Source organism: Brienomyrus brachyistius, chromosome 21, assembly GCF_023856365.1.
Source record: "Brienomyrus brachyistius isolate T26 chromosome 21, BBRACH_0.4, whole genome shotgun sequence".
In the NCBI taxonomy this organism is placed as follows: Eukaryota; Metazoa; Chordata; class Actinopteri; order Osteoglossiformes; family Mormyridae; genus Brienomyrus; species Brienomyrus brachyistius.
The window spans coordinates 2,361,976-2,382,745 of NC_064553.1; the positions used below are offsets into that span (position 1 = coordinate 2,361,976).

At 46.9% G+C, this 20,770-nt stretch overlaps 2 protein-coding genes across 7 annotated transcripts in view; one reads left to right on the forward strand and one right to left on the reverse strand.

Moving 5' to 3' along the window:
* Positions 1-620: 620 nt before the first annotated feature.
* On the reverse strand, positions 621-5,407 carry rpl5a (ribosomal protein L5a). Its single transcript, XM_048988791.1, has 8 exons — positions 5,303-5,407; positions 4,686-4,755; positions 4,375-4,490; positions 3,625-3,759; positions 2,965-3,167; positions 2,081-2,258; positions 1,123-1,211; positions 621-792 (listed from the first exon to the last, which is right to left on the reverse strand). Exons 1-8 carry the CDS (start codon positions 5,303-5,305, stop codon positions 690-692), a joined length of 897 nt encoding a protein of 298 aa, XP_048844748.1. The 5' UTR covers positions 5,306-5,407; the 3' UTR covers positions 621-689.
* A 3,039-nt stretch (positions 5,408-8,446) lies between these two features.
* evi5a (ecotropic viral integration site 5a) overlaps positions 8,447-20,770 on the forward strand; it is a 36,281-nt gene continuing 23,957 nt past the window's right edge. For 2 of the 6 annotated variants that reach the window (XM_048988765.1, XM_048988766.1), the window contains exons 1-2: positions 9,053-9,192; positions 20,347-20,606. In XM_048988765.1, coding sequence (XP_048844722.1) covers positions 9,190-9,192; positions 20,347-20,606 — 263 coding nt within the window. In that variant the 5' untranslated portion in view covers positions 9,053-9,189. Of the gene's footprint in view, positions 8,612-9,047; positions 9,266-20,036; positions 20,165-20,346; positions 20,607-20,770 lie in introns of those variants that run through there. The other 4 variants (XM_048988768.1, XM_048988767.1, XM_048988770.1 and 1 more) reach the window with 4 other exon arrangements.

Consider the following 20,770-nt stretch of genomic DNA (forward strand, 5'->3'; position numbering starts at 1 on the left):
CAGCCCCACCTCTCCTGCTGTGCCAGGACTCGCCACGTCAACAGCTCAGCAGTCACCACCTTCAGTGTGGGTTCCTGTGTGCCCTGCACCGAAGAGTAAACAAGGCCTCCTGGGAAATAGGCGTGAATAGGGAAGTTCAATGCTCCATCCGTGCCAATGCGGTATGAAAACTGCAGGGTGACCTAACAGTGCCATCCAGTGGTCAGGAGAACGCAGTGCAGGGCCTTGATGTGAATTACCAAGTAGACATCGCCACTTACACATACGAAGTTTCAGCAGTTTTGAGGCACGATGACCTCACCAGGCAGCAGCATGGTGTAACGTCAAGGACTACACATGTGGGGTCACGTTCTACCCCACCCACACACGCAGAACCATCATCCCTTCTCACAACGGCATTCCGATAGGCAGCAACACAACCCCACACCCAACTGAGATCCTAATCACACTGCAGTCAGTGTGATGTCACACGAGTAAGGTTCACAGCTGAATGGGGGGGCTCGGGAAATGGCCCACTTTCCCAGAACCTTCCGGGTTCAGAAGCTACCTGTCCTGAGGTCATGGTGATGTCATCGCGAAACCGCACACAGAGGCTAAAGGACAGCTGCAACACCAACTGGTTCTTTTCCATACATTTATTAGAACGATGTTTCGGGAAGCCCGAGGTGGTGGGGGTTGCATGTGATACTTTAGCTCTCCGCGGCCTCCTGCTGCTGAGCCCTGAGGAAGCTGGCCTTCTTCTGGGCCACGCGATCCTTCCTCTGGGCCAGGGACAACTTGGCACGATTCCACCTGCAGTGACGGCACGCCGTTAGGTTCTGCCACAGACACACACTGGGAACCTGTGGTCTGACCGCCAGGGCAGACCTGAGACCTCCAAACCAGTACCAATGAGGCCGATACGAACACTGTGGTTCATCTGGTCAATTAAACTGATCGTGGACATCTTCACCATTTAAGTAATGGAAGGTGAGGTCGGGTAAGATTTACAAAGCACTCAGAACAACCTGCATCGGGGACGGAAAGCGAAGCAGAACGCATTAGCGCCGAGTAAAACCCCAGCATGCTATTAGTGTGTGATCTTCTACTCGACAGCTTCAGGGAAACTCAGGCTGCACCCACCTCTTCTTCTTCACCTCTCTCTTGGGCTTCTTCTCATGGACCGGATTCTCGCGGATGGCAGCGTGGGCCTTTTTGTACATCTCCTCCAGCTGCAGGGATGACAGGCGTGCGTGTCACAGAGAGTCTCTTTATACAGCTCTACCAAGTTCCGAAACACTCTCTCAAGGGCTCCATTGCACCAATGGCTCACCCCCCTAATCACCTATTCTCTCCATGTGTAATACAGCCTTGGCAACTGGGAACACTGGGTACCTACTTCGGTTTTGTGCCACAAGGTCTAAGCACATATCATTAAGGGGGGGGGGGGGGGGGAGACGACGTGAGAAAAGGTGCAAAGTCAAACTGAGGAAGGGGTCTCATGTGACCCGAGTCACTGGCTTAAAACTTAAGGTCTCAAGGAGGACCGCAACGATCACTGAAAACATGCACCCCATTTACAGTGAGACTGCACTGGTTTGCCAGTGTCACTGAACAAAAGCTTAATCGTTCTGTTGGCCATCAAGCCAAGCTGTAGAATGTCTACTGAAATGGTCCCAAGGCCTGGAAAAAAAACAGACATCTGGGGGGGGGATTTCACATAACAGGCATTCCTCATTAGCCAGATAACTTGAGCCAAATGTAGGGACTGTCCAATAGGAATGTCACTTCTTACTTCCCATTGGACAGTTTTCAGGTTTGGCTTAAGTTATCCAGCCAACAGGGAAATGCTGCTTTGTGGAATACCCCCCATGGAAGCTAGGTCTTCTTCTGTACTTGGAGAAGCCAAAGGTCTCAGTAGATAAACAAGCTGCTCTCAGCCCCGTCTTGAAACAGGTTTCCATCAGCCATGCAAATGAAGGACCAACTACAGTTTGCTCAGGACCAAAGGCATCATCATCGAGCAGCTCGTCACCTAAACCCCCGGGGCCCTACCGATGACGCCGAAGGATGATGTGCCCCAGGGCGGCCGCATCCTTACCGAGTCGGGATTGACGCCGTTCTTGATGAAGCGGGAGAACTGCCTCTTGTAGGCGTCCTCGTCCTCCTCCATCAGGTACCTCATGTACTCAGAGACATTGATGCCCATGATGTGCTTGCGGTGAACCTCGGCGTTGAATTCTTTGCTCTCAGAGTCGTAGCCAGGGAATCGTTTGGTGCTGGGGAAATGCAGACATGCAGTGTCAACTGGGTGTACTGGATCTGACTGGGAAGTGAAACCAGCCACTGGATATTCTCTACAAGATCAGACATGCGCTTGAAACAGGTGTTCTGACAGCCAGGAACCAAAATATAGCAAGTTACACAACACCTAAAAACAAGACTGCATACACTGATGCAGAAAAGCAGTGCTTCCCAAGACGGCCCCCGGGGAGCCCCCGCCAGTCAGCGTCTCGGCTTCCCCCCAGCCAGACAGTCCATGCGGACTGCCTGCAGGACCCACGAGACCGACTCGGGAATCACTGCATCAAAGACAGTCAATATTGTAAAAAAAAAATAAATAACACTATACAGCTCTTAAAGTGCGGCTTAAAGGGACGCACACTGGTAAATGAAAGATTATAGGTTCGAATCCCCGACCAGCAAAGCACCACTGAGGTACCCTGAGCAAGGCAGCGCCCCCAAGCACTGCTCCCCAGTGCCGAATTAGCTGCCCCCTGCTATGTCACACATGGGTTAAATGCAGAGGACACATTTGGTTGTTGTGCACTGTGGTGTGTCAATAATTAAAATCAAAATATTCAAAACTTCAAATTCTAAAATGTTAGAGGGCATACATTACAGCGACATCCATCGCCAACAAACTCAGCCACGAACGCGAGTCAACGCAGGCTTGGCTTGCAAGGAAACAGGACCCCTGCTTACCTGTGAGGGATGGAGAGGCCGCCATCCACAGCACCCTTGAGGGCCCCAAACACTTTGTTCCCAGTGGTGGTCCTGGCCAGACCCGCATCCAAGTAGCAGGTGAAGGCACCCGGCTGACCGTCGATGCTCTCCACGTTGAACTCGTCGCCCGTAACCTCCACCTGGCCCTCATAAACCTTGTCCAGGCTAAACTTGTTCAGCAGCTGCGGAGGTACACATGTTCTAAGCCCATTTTCCCCAGAACGGCAGCACACAGACAGGTAAAGCAGCACCTCACAAGAGAACAGAGACAGATGATGACACGCAAACCATATCGCCACACCTTCAGTTCTGCACATATCTAAACCGCCGCCATCACACAGGCGTAACAAGTACGGAATCAGTGGAGTGACGCACATTCAGGCTTCAACACCTCCCGGTGTCATTGGTTTAACTAAAATAACACTTGAGCACTAAACTCCAGGGAACACGCACTAGCAAAATAAACAAACGCAATCTAGCTCATGGACAGGTCCACAAATGCCGTGCCACTCGGACACTGGTGTGCACACTGCACTCTGACAGCTACGGGGTATCACATCAGAAACATCCCAGTGCAGAGAGGCATGCAGCACAGCACTGATCTCCGGGAGAAGACGGCGTCCTGGGGGGGGGGCTCACCCTGCGCGCCAGCAACAGCCCAGTGCAGTAGGCTGCGGCGTAGTTAGTCAGACCCACAGAGATGCCGTACTTGGGCAGCTCATGCGAGTAGGCAGCGCAGACGATCATGTCCCCTTCGATCTTCGCATAGGCGATCTGGAAGGGAGCGAACAGCGAACTCAGACCAGGTCGGCACTGACCGACAGAACAAGCTCTAAAGCACCGGCAGTGAGAAGAACTTCGTTGCGACCTAGAACAGCAGTCACCCATCCTGCTCATGGAGGTCTACCACCCTGCATAGCTTAGGTGGCTAATTTAACACACGATAGCGACAATCGGGCACTCCAGCAGCATCTCAGTGTCAGATACTAGTATTAGCTTTAACATGGCTGGCGCCAATACCTCTCTGTATCAGGTGTGTTAAATTAAGGCCTAACCTCTGCTGGGAGGTAAATCTCGAGGAGCAGGCTTGGTGACCACTGACCAATAAATAATTTGCCTTTCATAAAAGTACATGGACAGATACACAGGATTGTATTTTTTCCCCCCAAATGGCACTTTATTAAGACAAAGGGGTGAGCAATCCACCCAGGGCCCCTGGAGCAGTTCTCAAGGGAGTTAAGGTTCTTGCACAAGAGCCCAATGCAGATGTGGCTACGGGGTTAGAACCGGGCAACCTCCCAATCAGTGGCACGGAGGCCCAACAGAGCACTCAAGCATGGTCTGGAGGGACAGACAGCACACTTCAGAGCACGGATGTCCGGTGCCCACCTGGCAGACGATGTCCCTGTTGGAGAACCTGACGATCATCCGGTACTTGGGCGTATTGTACTTGTTCTTGTCTTGAATCACCAGGCGTTTGCGGGCAAAATAATCTGTCTTCCCCTCTGAAAAAGGCGAGCAAACAAATAGAACCTCAGCCTCCCTGGAATGGACCCATAAGATCTATTATCAGGTACGTCTACATAAATCAGTCATAAACATTACATTTTTCTTCATGGAGAACCATGAGAAGGCCGTTGACATCCTGCCACTTTACAGCACATTAGCCGTCTGCAAAGAGAACTAAAAAGTAATTTTACCTCTCCTCCTCCTAAACTTCACCTGGTACCTCTTGAAGTAGGATTTATTCTTGACCACCTTAACGAAGCCCTGTCAGAAGCAGACATTTAGACGCGTTACATTTTGGAAGCAGAACTATTTCCAACACAAGGAACAAGTTTCGCTAAATGCTAATGTGTTTGCGTTGAGCAAAAAAAAAAAAAAGCCTTAAGGAGACACCGAAAACTTCGGGGTCTGGAAGCAATTTACTACAAAATGACTTGTCTCCTTAAAAAAATCAAAAACTCTCAAACATGGCGTCATCTAATACCTAGATTCCGCAGTTAGCCAGCAAGCTATAGTGAATCAGAAACCTACATTACGGAGAGAAATTTCATGAAATGTATACAGGAGACGAACTCAAATGTGCCGCAGGGACAGCGGAGCCCCTGTGTGTGTGTGTCAAACGGTACAACGCAGGGAAGACGTTCCAGCAGCCATTAGGCCACGTTGGTATGTCGCCACAGCACCGGACGTCAGACTGAAATCTAACATCATCCATTCATCTAAAAGCACTATTATGGCAAACAATTCACACGAAATAGACGGATAGCATCTTGCGTGTTCATATTGGCATATATTATTCCACTTTACTGACCATTTTGCAGGTTTTTAGCCCTCAACTAGTCCGGAGACCGAAGTCTACAGACTAGGATCTCAGTACTGCTGCACTGGGAAAAGAAAGTTTGCAATGCGCATGTCCGGTAAATAGCGTAGCGGCGGTCAGGAACTACGCTGAAATATTTACCGCCCCCTATAGCAGGGGAGGACAGGGACTCCGAAGTTATCCCGGTCGAATTTGATTAATCGCTTCCACATGTTTCCATGCATTAATTTGTACTGTACTTATGCTGTTCGACAGCATTTCAGTTTTATCGGTATCTTAAGAAGAACCTATTTCAAATAAAAAGAAACACCTCTATAATATACACATCTTTCATCATGTACAAGACGAACTTTTCATGATCACTCCTACAAATAAAATGGAGACTGCAATTTATTTTATCTAAAAGCTATTTGCCCCCTGTGAGTTGTGTCTACATTTTAGTTATGTATGAGAGAAAATGTCTTCGTGTGTTTTGGGGCTTTCACATTCATATTACCAATATGAAGGGGCTGGACAATGAAACTGATACACCTCGCCAACGGTGTATGAGGCTTCATCACTATATATACGCTGATTGCACATTCCATCCCATCAAAGCAGAGTGTCAAAGCTGAATTAGCAGAGCAGTAGCACAGCTGTGCATAAAATATCGGAATCCATACAACGTAATGGGAGACGTATCACAGTCCAAAAGAGGACAGATTGTTGGTGCATTTGTAACCCGACAGCAAGTCCTTATGGTGTATCGAGAGCCACAGTATCCTGGGTAATGTCAGCATACCACCATAAAGGATGGATCACATCCAAGAAGAGTAACTGTGGACGTAAAAGGGAGCTGCTTGAAAGGGATCCCCAGGCACTGACCCACATAAAACCACAGCTGCCCAACTCACTTCAGAATTAAATCGGAACCTTCACTCTCCCCCATTCATGGTCAGGCTGCTATAGCCAAACGTTTGGTCACTCGTGCCAATGCCAAACATCAGATCCGATGGTGCCAACAGTGCCAATCTTGTACTGTGGACAAACCTATATTATTATCTGATGTCGTCAACCTTCACCATCTTTCCCATATCCAGGAGAGTTATGGTGTGGAGAATCCCCAGAGAGGTCCACCACCTGCACTGTTGTGTACCCAGAATGCAGCATGGGGGGTGGATCAGAGATGCTTTGGGCTGCAATATCATGGCAATCCCTAACCCTAACTATATGTTCTAAATGGGCATGTCACTGCCAACGACTACCGAACCATTCTGGAGGACCAAGTTCACCCAGTGATTCAAACATTGTACCATGAAGTAGTGCTGTATATCAGGATCATAATGCACCTATACACACAGAAAGACTAGCGTCACACTGATTTCATGAACATGAAAGTGAAGTTAAACATCTCCCATGGCTTGCACAGTCACCAGATCTGAATATTATCGAGTTACTTTGGGGGCAGTGGTTAGCACTATTACCTCACACCTCTCGGGGACTGGGGCTTGAGTCTCCACTCTCCACCAGCTCCTTGTGTTTGGACTTTGCATGTTGTCATCGTGCGGTTTCCTCTGAGTACTCTGGTTCCCCCCACAGTCCAAAAAGAAGCTGAGGATAGGTACCACACACCGAGAGCCCGTTTAGGATATACAACTTAGAAGATTGATATATTCCAAGTTGCCAGATTTACACCTAACACGTTCTCGACCTATTAACTCCCATTAATTCCATATCACTAGTACCTCATTTATTTAATCAACTGGCAACCAGACTCTATAAACAGCTAATCAGCTAAATTTTGGCCATACAAATGAACTGTACCCCCATTACTTCAACCATTACGTTTGTCTTGCGTGCTGGAGAAAAAGTACGTTTGGAATTGTGCCCGTGAAAGCACGGAGTGCCAAAGCCAGATGAACAGACACGTCTAGGTTTTGGCTGGGTAACACACAAATGTCTCCTATAGGTCAGCTAGGTCTCTGTAGATTGCCGATCTCATCAGGAGCGGAGCTGATACTGTATGACATGGGATGAATCGATCAACCACGGCAAAGAAAGCGCCAAAGGACCTGTGGGTATGCGTGGGTAGGCTGTGGGTGGCAGTGTCATACAACGCAAGGAAAAATGAATGGGAAATACCTAAAAACCAGTGGAATATTTTTACTGTAAGTTCGGCAAGATTTCACGATGCTTTATTTTTCTACATGTGGCTACTTGATCGTTCCTCCTCTCTGTGCTGACTGCCCAGTAAAAGTGGTATCTTAATAATAGAATCACTGGTTACTTTTCGCCTTAAAGTTAAAGTTATGTGTGTTATCCCATAACAATAGCTAACCAATGAACATGGCAGAAAACAATAGATTTTCCAACTCGGGCGGTAAATTTCATTGATTGTCTCATGCTGTTATAGATCCCTCATATTTCAAGTCCTGCTTACTTTTTGTTTTGCCATTCGTTATAAAAATTCTGTGAAGTGCATGTGTTTGTAACGTACCAAACATTCCTAAATGAGGCTATTTGCCAAACACCAACAAGCAAAACCACTTTGCACCACTGACATAAACTCTTGAAATAAATCGAGATGTGCAATCAATACGGACGGGAAATTAGTTTAAGAAGGTGAACATATTGCATTGATTTCCAAAAGTTTTGAAAAATTACGCGACTAAATAGATTAGCTCGTTTTAGTGCAGCACATTCTTTGATTTTCCAGCAGGGGGAGCTCCAAGACATATTACCGAATTCTCCGATATTGGAAGCGGTATTTTTCTTTTAATGAAAGCCCAGGAAGGACTCCGACCGCAGATTAAACCGATTAGCGGATGCCGCTAAAGCTGGGTTGTTGCGTTTCCATTTCCATTAAAAGACACTTCCTTTTTTTGGAGAAATTCCAGCGAACACTTCTAATGTTATCTGACGTATTAGCAGAATAAACCGCAGTAAGAGACATTTGAATTCCATCCTGGCAACGTTTTCATTCCTAAACTTTAAACCCTTAAGTACTGCTTTTGCGGATAATACTTTCGGCTTGCACGACAATGTGAATCAGTCATTGCACAAAAGAGTATTACGTGGCTTCCTAAGTATGCCTCGTCAAAAGGGCATTGGAGCTGTCACTGCAAGGCGTGTCTAGCGTCAGACGAGCGCCTTATGGCATGCAAAGTTTCCGTGTAAAACTTGAAAGGTCGGTTTCAAGCTGCTATCGAAAGGCAAGTCGTCAATTCAGCCTCCACGGATTGATTTCATTCATTTAGGGGGACATCACATCCACGCTGGGAACCATGTCTGTGCCCAAGGAGATCCAAAGCTGGTGATGAGGTGAGTCCCCTGACAGTCCTGTTGCTTTTAAAAGAGAACTGGATTTTTACCTGTCCTGTCCCGAACACAAATACATCAAGGAGACGTCCCAAAATTTGCCAAAAACGACAATTTTCTCCCCGGATTTCTGGCATGAGCGAAGAGCCTCGGGTCATTTTAGATGAGCGGTGAGGGACAGTAAATAGTAATTACTGCACACAATGAGGGATCGTGGTGCTGCGGTGTTATTTAATCTTATTTATCATACTTTGGTAACATTAGAAAATAACTCCTCTCCTGCCAAAAACACTCATTAAGAAACATTATTTTGACTCCCACGTCAAATCAAAAAAAGAAAGGAAAAAAAAGTCCAGAAGAAGGGTAGAATCAGGGAAAGCAATGCGAAAAGGGGGGGTCTTTCCCTTTAATACAGGCAGGCGCATGCGCGGTCTGATGCCAGGCTGACGTCGCTCCGGAGCTGCGGGGGCTGCCTGTGTACACAGGATCCCACGGTCTTGGATTGTACGACAGGGGCTGGGGTTAAAAAAAACACGTACACACACCTGACACAGCAAACATCAACACAGTAATAATAATACATGGTGAGCAGCCGCGCTGAGCTCTGCTCGATGGGACGTTAATGTTTCAAATCGTGGAGCGTAAGACGGAGCCAAGGTAAGGCGAGCTCGGCGGACGGGCTGTGCCGGGAAGGCGGCTCGCTGCTCCGGACTCTTCGCTTATTTTTTTAAAAACACCTTCGCTGTATTTGACGGATGTTACGTTGGAAACACAGTTTTGATGTCTTGCTGTTATTCTGTTGGAACTCATGCGAGGAGTGCATGATAAGTACGGCAACGACGGCTGGACTGACCAGCACCGAGCTGGCTCGTCTTTTTAACTTTAGCTAGCTCGCTAATTCGCCTCTAGTTACATAAATCTTTTCATATAAAAAACAGGTCGAAATGCCGTATTATTGGGTGTGTTTGTGTAACTGGAAAGTGACACTGCAGAATAAATAAAACATGTCTAGCGTTTTGTATGAAATCACTGTGGATGAACAGGGGCTGCTGGAAACTAATACGCTCCTGGCTAATAATAACCCTAAATATTTAACTCCATTTACCTGGCAGTTACCAGGTAAGCGCTATAAGTTTCTGTTATATATGAACTGGAGCTCATCGCTAACAATAGCTACAATGTGGACATAGTGTCTAGCCTATCCTAGCTTAGCATGCAGTTATTTAGCATTCGCTAACGTGCCAGAATGCCGTCAGTTAGCATATGTTAGCTTAGCTGTGCTCCCAGTCTTTTATGGGCTAAGAGAGCAGCAGGGTCTGCGCGAGCCTGCTCGCGACCAGCCCGCCTTTCTGCACGCGGGCTTTCGGCTGCACGGTGGCGGCCCCGTGGCCGTCTCCTTCCGCGATGGTATGTGTTGCTTTTTTTGGTTTTATGTTCGTCCTCGGGAGCAGCCGGCGCTAAGCCGGCTTTGCATGAGGGAGTGCGGCTCGCAGGGACCCGACCGCTGCTCAGGTGTTCGCTTGGAGTCGGCAGCCGGCGGATGTTGTTTCTGAGTCCTCAAAGCGTATCGTTGCTGTTTTTGTGGTTCCGGTGGGGGACCAATAAACCAAATGCAGCTGGATTTAGTGAAACCGGGCAGTTATTTGCCACATGCAAATTGTGCTGAGCGCATCTGTATGGTTGAAAATATCTAGAAGTAACAGTAGAAACGAATTTCGCTACTTTATCATATTTCAGGATGTTTTGCACAGTTAGTACTTCAAGGGATTTAGTCGACTGCTGTCTGGCGAGTGTGTGGTTTGAACGCTAACCCTGATGTGTTGGGAATTTTAGATGACTAAATCAGGGCAAAGTCGTGGGCTGACTAACGCTTCATTTAGAAACGTGCTGAATCAACTGTGTTTTTTTCGCCTACTGCATAAAATAGTAAGGCAGTTTGTGATTTCCCAGGTTATGTCAAGAATAAACCCCGATGGGGCTTTGTTTTCTTTGGTTGGATATGCCGTTTCGTGACAACATCGCGTTTCACCGTTACCCCACTTGACAGTTCCTTTGACCAGGTGGTTAACAGCTGTGGGCTACTTTATCGTTCAGGTTTCGCCAGGCAATTAACGGGAATCCTATAATATCAGAGCGCTGTTTGCTTATTGCTTGTGTGGTTCCCTTGAATATGTCTTAAGATGTTGCTAATGTTTCGTAGTTATTGATCTCTTTTCTTTTCAACTAGTAGATGTCTTGGTGCTCTTTGGCTCTGGTTGGCTTGAGTGTATGTTTAGTGAGATTCCTTTGTTCTTTGGCTACCCTTTCCCTGGGCACAGGACAAATTGGAGATCTCTGTTTTTCAAATACTTCTCCTGCTCAGGGTTATGGGAGCTGGGGAGCTGTAGCCTATGACAGGCAACACAGTGTACAAGGCTGAGGACAAACGCTGCATGAGATGCCAGTCCATAGGTCACACGCGGTCAGACGATGGGCAATTTAGAGGTACTGTTCACTACATGTACAACACACACAGCATGTATAGGATGCAAATCCCCAGCCCTGGAGGTGTGAGGCAGTAGTGCCACCTGCTGGGCCACCGTGCTGTCAGAAACCGTCTGCCTTTGACAAATGATTCAAAGCAGCTGGCTTACACTGTCAGACAGGAAGGGGCCTTGTTTTTGGATTGTTCTGGACAGCACTCTGGATGTTTGTCGGTTTCCTTAACAGATATGATACTCTGACCTTTTATTCTTATGCCTGTGTGTAGTGCATGTGCGGAGGATGCATGGAGGATGCACAGATGTGACTCTGCAGTTTTCCCCCGCTTTGGTAGTTCAGTCCTTTAGCTTTTGATAGAAGCTCTTTGCAAAGCTCTTGTAGATGGAGTTTATGCACACCTTTGCTCCCAGTGACTCAAATGGTTCATTGTCCCTTCAGATGAAAGGTCCTGTGTTTTTTAAGAAGAGTAGAATGGAATTATTATTTTTTTTGCATGTTTTTCACCCAGAATGAAATGGAGTCCGTCTGTTAGTCCAGACTTACCCCAGTCTAGTCTGGCATTGAATTTTCAGGATGAAATGAGCTGCATCATCGCCTTACATCCAGGGGAAACCAAGACAACTACAGATCCCCCCAGTGAGAACTGTGATGTTCAGTAATTTACAGTAGCTTTCAATATTTTAGTCACATGCTGGTGTAGTGATCTTGATAGTGATTAGTAGAAGTAGTTTTCTACGTAAGTTAAAATGAATATTAAGAACAGTAACATTATCTTAGAAATTCGACCGAGTTTTGTAATGGTTGGATGTTGAACTAATGCTTGATGTTACATTTCAGGCACTTTTAAAATCTGAAACCTTTCATGTGCAAAGTGTGTGGCTGCTATCTGCTCCTAATAAGGTACTTGTGTACCTGCTGAGACTGTCCTCCTCTTTCCTTTACGTCACTTGGCAACAGACATAATTTGAGGTGTCTAGCCAGAGCCTATAATGCAGCTTGACTTCTATGTAACTTTATTTTGATCTCCATTGTGTGATAGGTAAAGACATGCATCTACACCCACTGTATTTAATGACACTGTCTATTTTATAAGTCCAGGTGACTAGCTGGTGGGCCCCAGTGTTCTATTACTGTATGCACTGCCCTGGCTTAACTCGCCAAATCATTTCATATTGTCTTCATGATATTAGGGTATTAAATAAGCCATTGGGGGGGTCCCTGTACTGGGCCTCTTCTGGTAGCCTGTCATACTGCCAGATTGCTCATTCTACACTATAGGTAAACCGTGCTTCTATATCTGTGAAAACTCTTCAGTGTCTTGAAAAGGGACTTCGGATGATCTGCAGTTGAACTCTTGGTTAAAAGTAACACTAGACTGAACAGTGGTCTTTCACTGCTTGGTTCTGGTGTTTTTTAGTTTAGGTTCTGTCTGGTTTCACCTAAATAACTTGAAGGAGAGACATTCGATTATGTAATTCTGGATTTCTGGAGAACTGAACCATTATTTTTTTCTGACTGTGGCAATTTTTTGGAATCTATGTGAAAATACTGTACAGCAATTTCTATATTTTTATATTATATTTAAATATATTTATTTGTATATCAAGCAACAGCTTTACTGTACTTTGCCATTTATGACTTTTTTTTCTGTCACTGTGGTCTGTGTGGTTTTCAAGTGGTAATGAGGTGGGTTTGTAATGGAAGGTCTGAGGGTTGTATAATGAAATGTATTGCAGTTAATCTGGAAAGAAACTTACTTGTACTATAGTCTACCTGTTACAATGAAGTTCAATAGCTGCTGTTCGCTCTAAATGTTTAAATTGTGTCCTTAGATTAAGGTGGGATGTTGATAATAAAGTACCACATTCTGTTAATTTCTTGGTAGGTAATTTTGCCAGGCTGTTAATCCCTGTGCTACCTATTGCAATGTCATACCACCTGTCCTTTTCTATTGTAGAGCAGGTATAAGGGCAGTAGTACTCCTGATGGCTATGTCCTTTTGGAGAGTCTCCAGTTAGTGCTGCCGGGCTATTTTAGGATTTCTCCAGTTGCTTCATCCCCTTTGAAAGCTTCTGGCCGAAACCTGGAATGTGTTTTTAAGAAGTTTTATTTGGTATGTTAGAATAATTATGTCAGCTGTGGGAGGTTTAATTTGGCGAATGAAATCCTCCAAGCTCATTGTCTCCATTATGGAATGGTGTATAGGCGCAGAGCCTTCTGAATTATTCAAAAAGGCATTTGCTAATTTTTCATTCTGTTCTGTATTGTCTTTTTTGTGGATGGGGGCTGGTTGCTTGTGTGTTGAAATGCATCATTATTCTATGTAATCTTACTATGTCTTCTACACAACAAATTCCTTCTCTGAAGCGGGAGAACTTTCCCCATTTGTTATTCCTCCGTTCCGTGTTTTCCTGCAGGGCAGAGGTAATTGCCGAGTATGAAAGGGAAACAGAGACCACACCCTTATTTAGTCATCAGTGGTGTTTGTCTGCATCATTTTTTGTTTTTGTTGTACATGACCTCTCCTTACGTTTGTTTGCCTTTTTTTTTCCTCGCAGAACTACAGTCTACCGTTTTATTGGTGTTTTTATGTAGTCTAAGTTGGTTCCGTCGGCTAAAGCAAAATTACAAAGTTCCCTTTATCTCCCTACTTAACAAAGGAAGCTGAGCTTTATTTTCTGAGTTCTGGAACTTCCATGTGCCGTGTGAGGTCTTTCTCGCGGCTTCGTCACATCATGCCCATACGTGTAAGTTCTGCTTGGTGTGACTTTGTGTCTGTGTCAGAGAGGTCCTATTGGCTGTTTCTGTTCGAGGGGTAAGAAGATCAAAGGGGGGGCATGGGCCTCTTGAGCCTCAAGTAAAAAAAAAAAAAAAAAAAAAAACTCATCCCTGATACTGAGGAAGTTCTGGCACACTATTCCTGCCGATTAGATTTTGTATTTCCACGACCTGTCATGCAAGTGCTGTTTCCTAGGGCCAAGGATTAGGCTTCTCTGGTTTAGAGGTGTCATCCAACCAGAACTTGCCGTGTGCCGGCAGCATTCATGACACATGCCTCCTCGCTTTGTGTGGAGCTGGAGTGTTGCCAGTCTGAATTCCCCATTTCCTAAGCAGCTGGGAATCTTGCCTGATTCTTCTGCTCGTGTCACATTTTGGAATTAACGCTGCCATAGACTCCCTGTAGGGGAGCAAGGGGAACCCTCCTATTCGAAGCATACATGTTTGGCTGGGGTTCCCCCTTCATGCTGAACTTGGTGCAGGTACCGCTCTGTGTGCTGCTGCTCATTATGAAATCTGGGACAGACGTGGAACAGTGTTGTTTGGGAAACCTCTCCTACTCTCTAGTTGGGCAGCGCATATTCCATCTGGAGACGTTCTCATCATTCCTTTAATCTTTTCATCTGAAGCGAAGGAATCAGTTCCAGGCAGCTGGCTATTTTATACATTTTAAGGTTCTGCATTCTGCTAATGTCAGAATACACTGCCTTTTCCTGCAGGAGGAGGTCTGGTTTGACCAAGAAAGGATGGTGGCATTTTGTTTTCACATCCAGTAGTGTAAACTCACATCATGCCCCTGAGATTGTCAGTCGCCGTTTAGGGAGGGGTGGTTTGTTCTACTGATCTGCTTGGTGCGGCCTCTGCTGTTGCCCGGAAGGGCTTTGGAGTGATGACTCTTTGTTCCTATTTCAGAAATGGTAACTCAGGTTTTTTCTGTCCAAAATAACCAGATCTGTAGGAAACAGGCCTTTTATGAATGAGTCCCGTTGAATTTAACCCTCTTCAGTCAAATAAATGTAAAATAAAAATAAAATTGTGATAAGTTGATTTTAAACCTAAGGGAGTCTATGGAAATGTGAAATAATGGGGTTTGTTCCAGGTGGTGCCTCAGACTTTTGCTCCTGCCCCGCAGGCAGCTGGATAATAGCCAGAAGTTTGAGCTCAGGAGGAGTGTGGATGAACTCACTCCTCCTGCAGCATGTGTCAGTTACTCTTTGCTTTTAATTCTTCATTGATGTGTGTCACTGCACTACAAATGGTTTCCGGGGCACAGTCTCTGTGACCCTGGCTGTTGCTCTGCATATTGCTGTGTTTGTTTTTCGTTTTCACCTCTGCTGTTTGAGTTTGATCATTTCGTTCTTCCCAGCAGCTGAAATTTTGGAGCAGAGATGAATATCGCTCGATTCGACATTGTTTCATAGATGTTAACAGCGGCCAGTATTTTGGTGTATTTCTGGCCAAAATGTATGTACAGGCTTTTTCAATCAGTGAATAATTTCTAGTCTAAGTTCCATGGGCTTATCAAAGAATGAACTGTGAAGACTCTTCGGTTTCAGGCATCTGAAGATTCATTTGTATTTTATTTTTCCACACAGCAGGAGAATAATTTGGGCGCCTTTAGTACATGGGACACTTAAAAAAAATTCTGAGTAGGGAAAAACCACCCTGCTGGTTACCAGCTGCTTTCAAAACAGTGCAGGGACAAGGAGTGAATAATCTCTGCTGCGCCACATAGAAAAAACTCTGCTTTTTAGAGGGGTTCTGCTGCCATTTTTAGGCTGGAAAGGAGCCCAGGTTTCTCTGTTGACAGGCCTGAGAGCTGCCAGCTTTCCTCACTATACCTGGGTCAGCGGTGCCGGTCGCTGCTGAAAGGCGCCCAGGCCTTCATCTCGGCGCTCCGACGGCGTTCCAGACACAGCCTGCCGTCTGGCAGAGAGGAAGTAGTTTGAAGGGGGGGTTGTCTTCTCCAGGGTATGAAATGGCAGGTATGCTAAAAATTAAAACCACTTCCTCCTTATTTGGAATTTAAGGCCAGAGTTTTAAGCTGGGGGTGGGACATTCATTGGGCCCACTTCCTGTTTTTTTTTTGTGCAGGAGGCAGGATATCCCAGTGCCTGGCTGGTCTGGGGAGCAGTGGCTGGTCGGCTTTCCCCATCTTTTTCTCCTGACTAATGACAAACAAAACAAAACAAAGCCAGTCAGCAGGATGAATAAGGGAAGAATTGAAGAGTTTGCATTTTCCACTTCCCTTAAATGGGTTATTCAGGGGAATCCATAGTGTGCTGTTCAGGTGTACCCCCCCCCCCTTCAGAAATGTCTGTCTACATTTATAGCCGGATTTTCAAACTACCTGCTGAGGTTCGCCTTGATTTACCTGGTCCCATTTTCACCTGTAGAGGGCGATTTTCCATGAAGTAAGCCGTTCTCTCAAGGGTCTGTTCCCCCCTTTGAAAGTCACACTGGAAGGTGCCCTGGAGCCTGGAAGCTTGGCCCGCTCTGCAGGATGACGTCTTATTTCTGAAGAGCTTTATGTCTGCAGGAATACCTCTGTCACATGAGCGTCATGCCCATAGTGCCACTGTGTTCTTCACTTATCCTGGAACAGAGCACTGCTCCGGTAACCTGCACTGACATCGTATCCTGTCTTTTTTGTGGACCTGGAAGCCTATTCATCATTAAAAAAAAAACCATGTATGTACACTATTGTGCTTAAAGTCCTCAAGGGAAAGAAAGTAAAAATCCCAGGGTTTCCCTGCTCGGCACAGTATTGAATATGTTGACATTCTCAGTTGTGAATCCCCTCTGAGTCCGTTGTGAAAGTCCAGTGCAGTGGGTTATTTTTTTCCTCCATTTGTAGCTCTCCTGCCCTCCTTGTGATTTTGCAACTTTCCCAAGTACTCAGAATCGCCTACTGTGGTCCCAGGGCCTATAAAAGGTTCCTCCTCTGAAAACCAGCTGGAGCCGGCCGCTCTCCTACCTTTGAAGTCTAGATTTATGTGCTGAGAGCAGCTGTAAGTGTAAATGGGCAGAGTTTTTATTTTAATTAAGGGATGCTTTAGCTCACGCACACACAAAGAAAAACAACACTTGTAATTCCTCTTTCAGGAACGCTAATATATGCCAGCGCTAGTTCACTGCTGTTATTTAACGGTTTAACACAACTCTCTCTAATGCAGTGAATGTGCCTTTTACCAGGCATCTTTTGTAGAATGGAGGGTGAATGTAAGACGGGTGGGCATTGGTGGCAAGCGTGTAAAGATCCCGGTGTATCTTTGTAGGGCGTTTGATAGTTCACCTCCCTTTTTTCTGGGTTTGTAAACACAGATGGTTTGGGCTTGGTCAGTCGTGATGCACCCCCACCTGCAGTCTCACTGCAGTGGGGCCTGTGATTTAGGATGTCTGGGCTGCCACGTCATAAAAAATAAAACCAAATGGCCTTCTTTCTCCTCTGGAAAAAGGAGGGGGGGCCTCTGTCGGCGCTCGTAAAAGCTGCAGCTGCTCTGGAAGAGGTCCTGGTTTCACAGGGGCCCCAGGTCCTGGCGTCAGGGGGCTGTAGTTGGCGGTGAGCCCAGCCACAGGGCCACAAGCTGAGGGGGACCTCTTTGCCATGCTCTCACATTACGTCACTGCGAATCCGTCATCTGAGCAGTGCCCTTGTGTGAAGTGGCAGAAAACAACATGTAACAAATGGGCTATAACCAGAGTGGGGAAGATAGCCGTACAGCGGATATACACTGTATTTGTGTTTGCTTTCTGTCTTGGAGTGATGCTAGTTTGTGGAGTTACTCAGTTGTATGGAATGGCAGTATCGGGCACGTGTTCCCTCCTTCTTGCTAGACTGGGACCGCCCACTATAAAGCACCAATGTTACAGTGCCAATCTGGAAAGTGTACAGAACGTGAACGCTTCTCTCGATGGGGTTAGGAGCCACGGGTTATTTACAGCCCAGTCCGGTCAGCCAATCAGCTTGCTGACTGAGTTCTCAGGCCAGTGAGTTATCAGCCTAGACCCCCACCTCCGGGGGTCTCAGTCTGCTGTTATTTTCAGCTTGGAAACTAATACTCGGTACTGTTAGGGACTGTCTGAACCCCGGGGTTTTGTGCGGCAGTTTGTAAGCTCACTCTTAGCTTCACACCTTTCATTTGTAAGCAGGTTTGTGCACGTTGATTGTTTATGGCGTTGTGCTTCTTTAAGAAGAAGGCCCGCAACAAAGAAAACCGCTCAGCTTGAAGAAGTGTTGCTAGTGGTGCACTTTGTTAGAAAAGCTGTCTGTTGACCCATGTTTGAGATCCATAAAACCCGGGAACGCTTGCGTATCTGCCCCTGTGCGATCAGCACGCTGTCTCTTAGTATTCGGAAACAGTCAGCAGGCTCTGTGGGGAAATTAAACAGGAACAAAAAGCACAGATTGGGGGGGTGGTCTTATTCCAGTGGAATGAGGAAGTAAGAAGTGGCCAGAGTAAAACAAAATGCCCTCCTTTAGCAGAAAGACACACGTGATCTCAGTAAACGCCAGAGGCTGGTCTGAATTTTCGGAAAATCATTGGAGAAAGTCAGAGGCTTGCTTTTAACTCGGTTATAGCGCCCTCTTCTTTCAACAATTAGGTTAAATTCATCCATGTTGAAAAAGAAAAAGGAAAACATCACCCTGCTTAGGGTGTCTTTGCACTTTAGTGCTGTACTCACCCCGGCTCGCCTCTGTGGCTGACACAGCTGCACAGCTCCGCCCAGCTCTCGGTTTCGCTGCAGCAGGCCCCTATGCGATGGGACTTCCTGTACACCTCCCCGGCTGGTCGGCAGGTGAATTCCAGACCAGACTGTTTCGGGGGGAGGAGGCATGGAGCAGACTTTGTCACTGGGCTGTGCTGACTGCTGTTAAACCGGCCTTTTGACCCCTCCATCGCTGCTGCATCTACTTGAGGAACCAAGAGCAAGTGTCTGGGCAGACATAAGAGTAAACTGAGAGACGCGGTATCTCCGCTCGGTCTGGTAAGCGTGGCGTCTTCCTTTGACGCCCTGCGCGGCATGGAACCAGCCCTATGCACTGGTAAGGGGGGGGGGACATCTGTGTAACTTGTTTTGGAACCGCAGTGCTGTTGTGAGCTAAAATGTACCCCAAAGACGATGCATCCTTATTGCTTATGGCTGCCCCTCGCTCGGTTGTTTGAATGTTACCAGGCTCATACCACGTCCTTCTCTGTCCTCCTGTGTTTGGTAGTGGTTTCTTGGTGCTGGCCTGCCTATGTGATATCATAGGTCAGGTAAGGTAGCTTGTATTTATCTAGACTGCTTTCCTCCCCACCGCTGCATAAACACGTGGGATGCTGAGTGGCAGAAAACACTCCGCTCCAGCCCTGCACACCCACCGCCTTCTCCATTACGGAGATTGTGTTGGTAGCAAAGATGTGTTGATGCACTCGAGGTCAGTGCTGTGAATATGTTTCCTGTGATGGGGCCGTGAGGGTTCATTCCCAGTGCATTAGTGACTGTTTTCAAGTGAATGTCCTACCTTACTCTCTCTCCTGCCACTGAGCTGGAGGTACAAGCAGTGGTATAAATGAGTCTCGCACACTGTCAGGTTTTTGTAAACTTTGGTAGCTTACATTTGCAAAGTTTACGTTTTTCCTCCTGCCCTAATTTCAGCCCAAATAGCTGTAGTCTAAGTGTGGGCTGATTTGCTGTGTTTCCAGGGCTGCCCCTGTATTCATATTGGTCTGTGCCTTTGCTTTTTTCCTTTTTTTTGCTGGGGCAGGTGGGCCACTTGCACCAGCCTGCTTGTCAGTAGCGTCAAACAAGGCACCTTCTGCTCTGCTGGCTGCATGACTGTCTGTGATGCTTCAGGAGGGACAGGCAGTTGCAATGCTCTGCTGTTGGGGGTGGGTCTGCTATGCTGAACCATGACCTGTTTGGGGTCACCCATGTGAGTCCTGGCTTTGACAGGAAATGACACATCCTTGCTTTACCCCTGGATCCTTTTCTTGGTATCTGGTGCCATCCTGGCTTCCTTGATTGTCTGCTAATGTTCTGAGCTTGCCAAAAAAATCGTAGGAGTAATTCAGGTTCTGGTAGCCTGTGTGCTGTCTCGTTTGTGGTCCCACTGCGGTCTGAGTCGCAGTAGGCCCCATCTGATTGTATAGGTTTTAGACAGTGGAACATATTCTGTTTGGGTCTGCTTTAGGTCTGCAGTGATGCGGAAGCCACACTCTGGATTTTCAGGCTACATCAGGCTGGTTAATAATCACCGGTTGACCTTATGGATTCAGAATTGCTGGTTAATCTACACAAAAACAAAAACAGGTTAGAATACGCTGAAAGGTGCAGGTTTTGTTCTGTCAAACTGCTTTTATTGGCTTTGGGGTTTAGTGTTGCAATAAAATGTCATAAAAGAAATGGTTTAAGTTTGTGCTGTAGCGTTTGGGAGCTGACCCCGCCACGTTCCCCCCTTGCCTGATGGTGTCTTCCCACTCCTTTCCCTGCAGGTGGCGACAGACAAGGTTGCAGGAAAGCTGAGTTCTACTCTCTCATGGGTGAAGAACTCTGTGTCCCAGACCGTCAGTCAGATGGCTAGCCAGGTGGCCCCCCCTTCCTCACTGCATCCCCCTGCAGCCACCGGCGCCTCCTCCCTGCACACTCCACCCACCACCCTGTCGACGCCCACCCCGACCCCATCTCCGTCCTCACCCTCCCAGCTCAGCCCGGATGAGGTGGAGCTGCTGGCCAAGCTGGAGGAACAGAACAGGTACGACAGAGCAGACCTGAGAGAAGCTTCTAGAAGTCAGAGTGCCCGATGAGGCTTATTTTGCTGAACAGGATGGAGATGATCCTCACGAGTAGTGATGGGAGACATGGGTCTTCAGAACTTGTGGCTGGGAAGATGGTTGTGTGCTTGAGAGCTCTGCTGCA

Coding starts and splice junctions, on each gene's coding strand:
- rpl5a (XM_048988791.1), bottom strand. Junction 3,760..4,374: donor ACAGGGACATCGTCTGCCAG/GTGGGCACCGGA, acceptor GCTCCCTTCCAG/ATCGCCTATGCGAAGATCGA. Junction 793..1,122: donor AGAGAGGTGAAGAAGAAGAG/GTGGGTGCAGCC, acceptor CCGTCACTGCAG/GTGGAATCGTGCCAAGTTGT.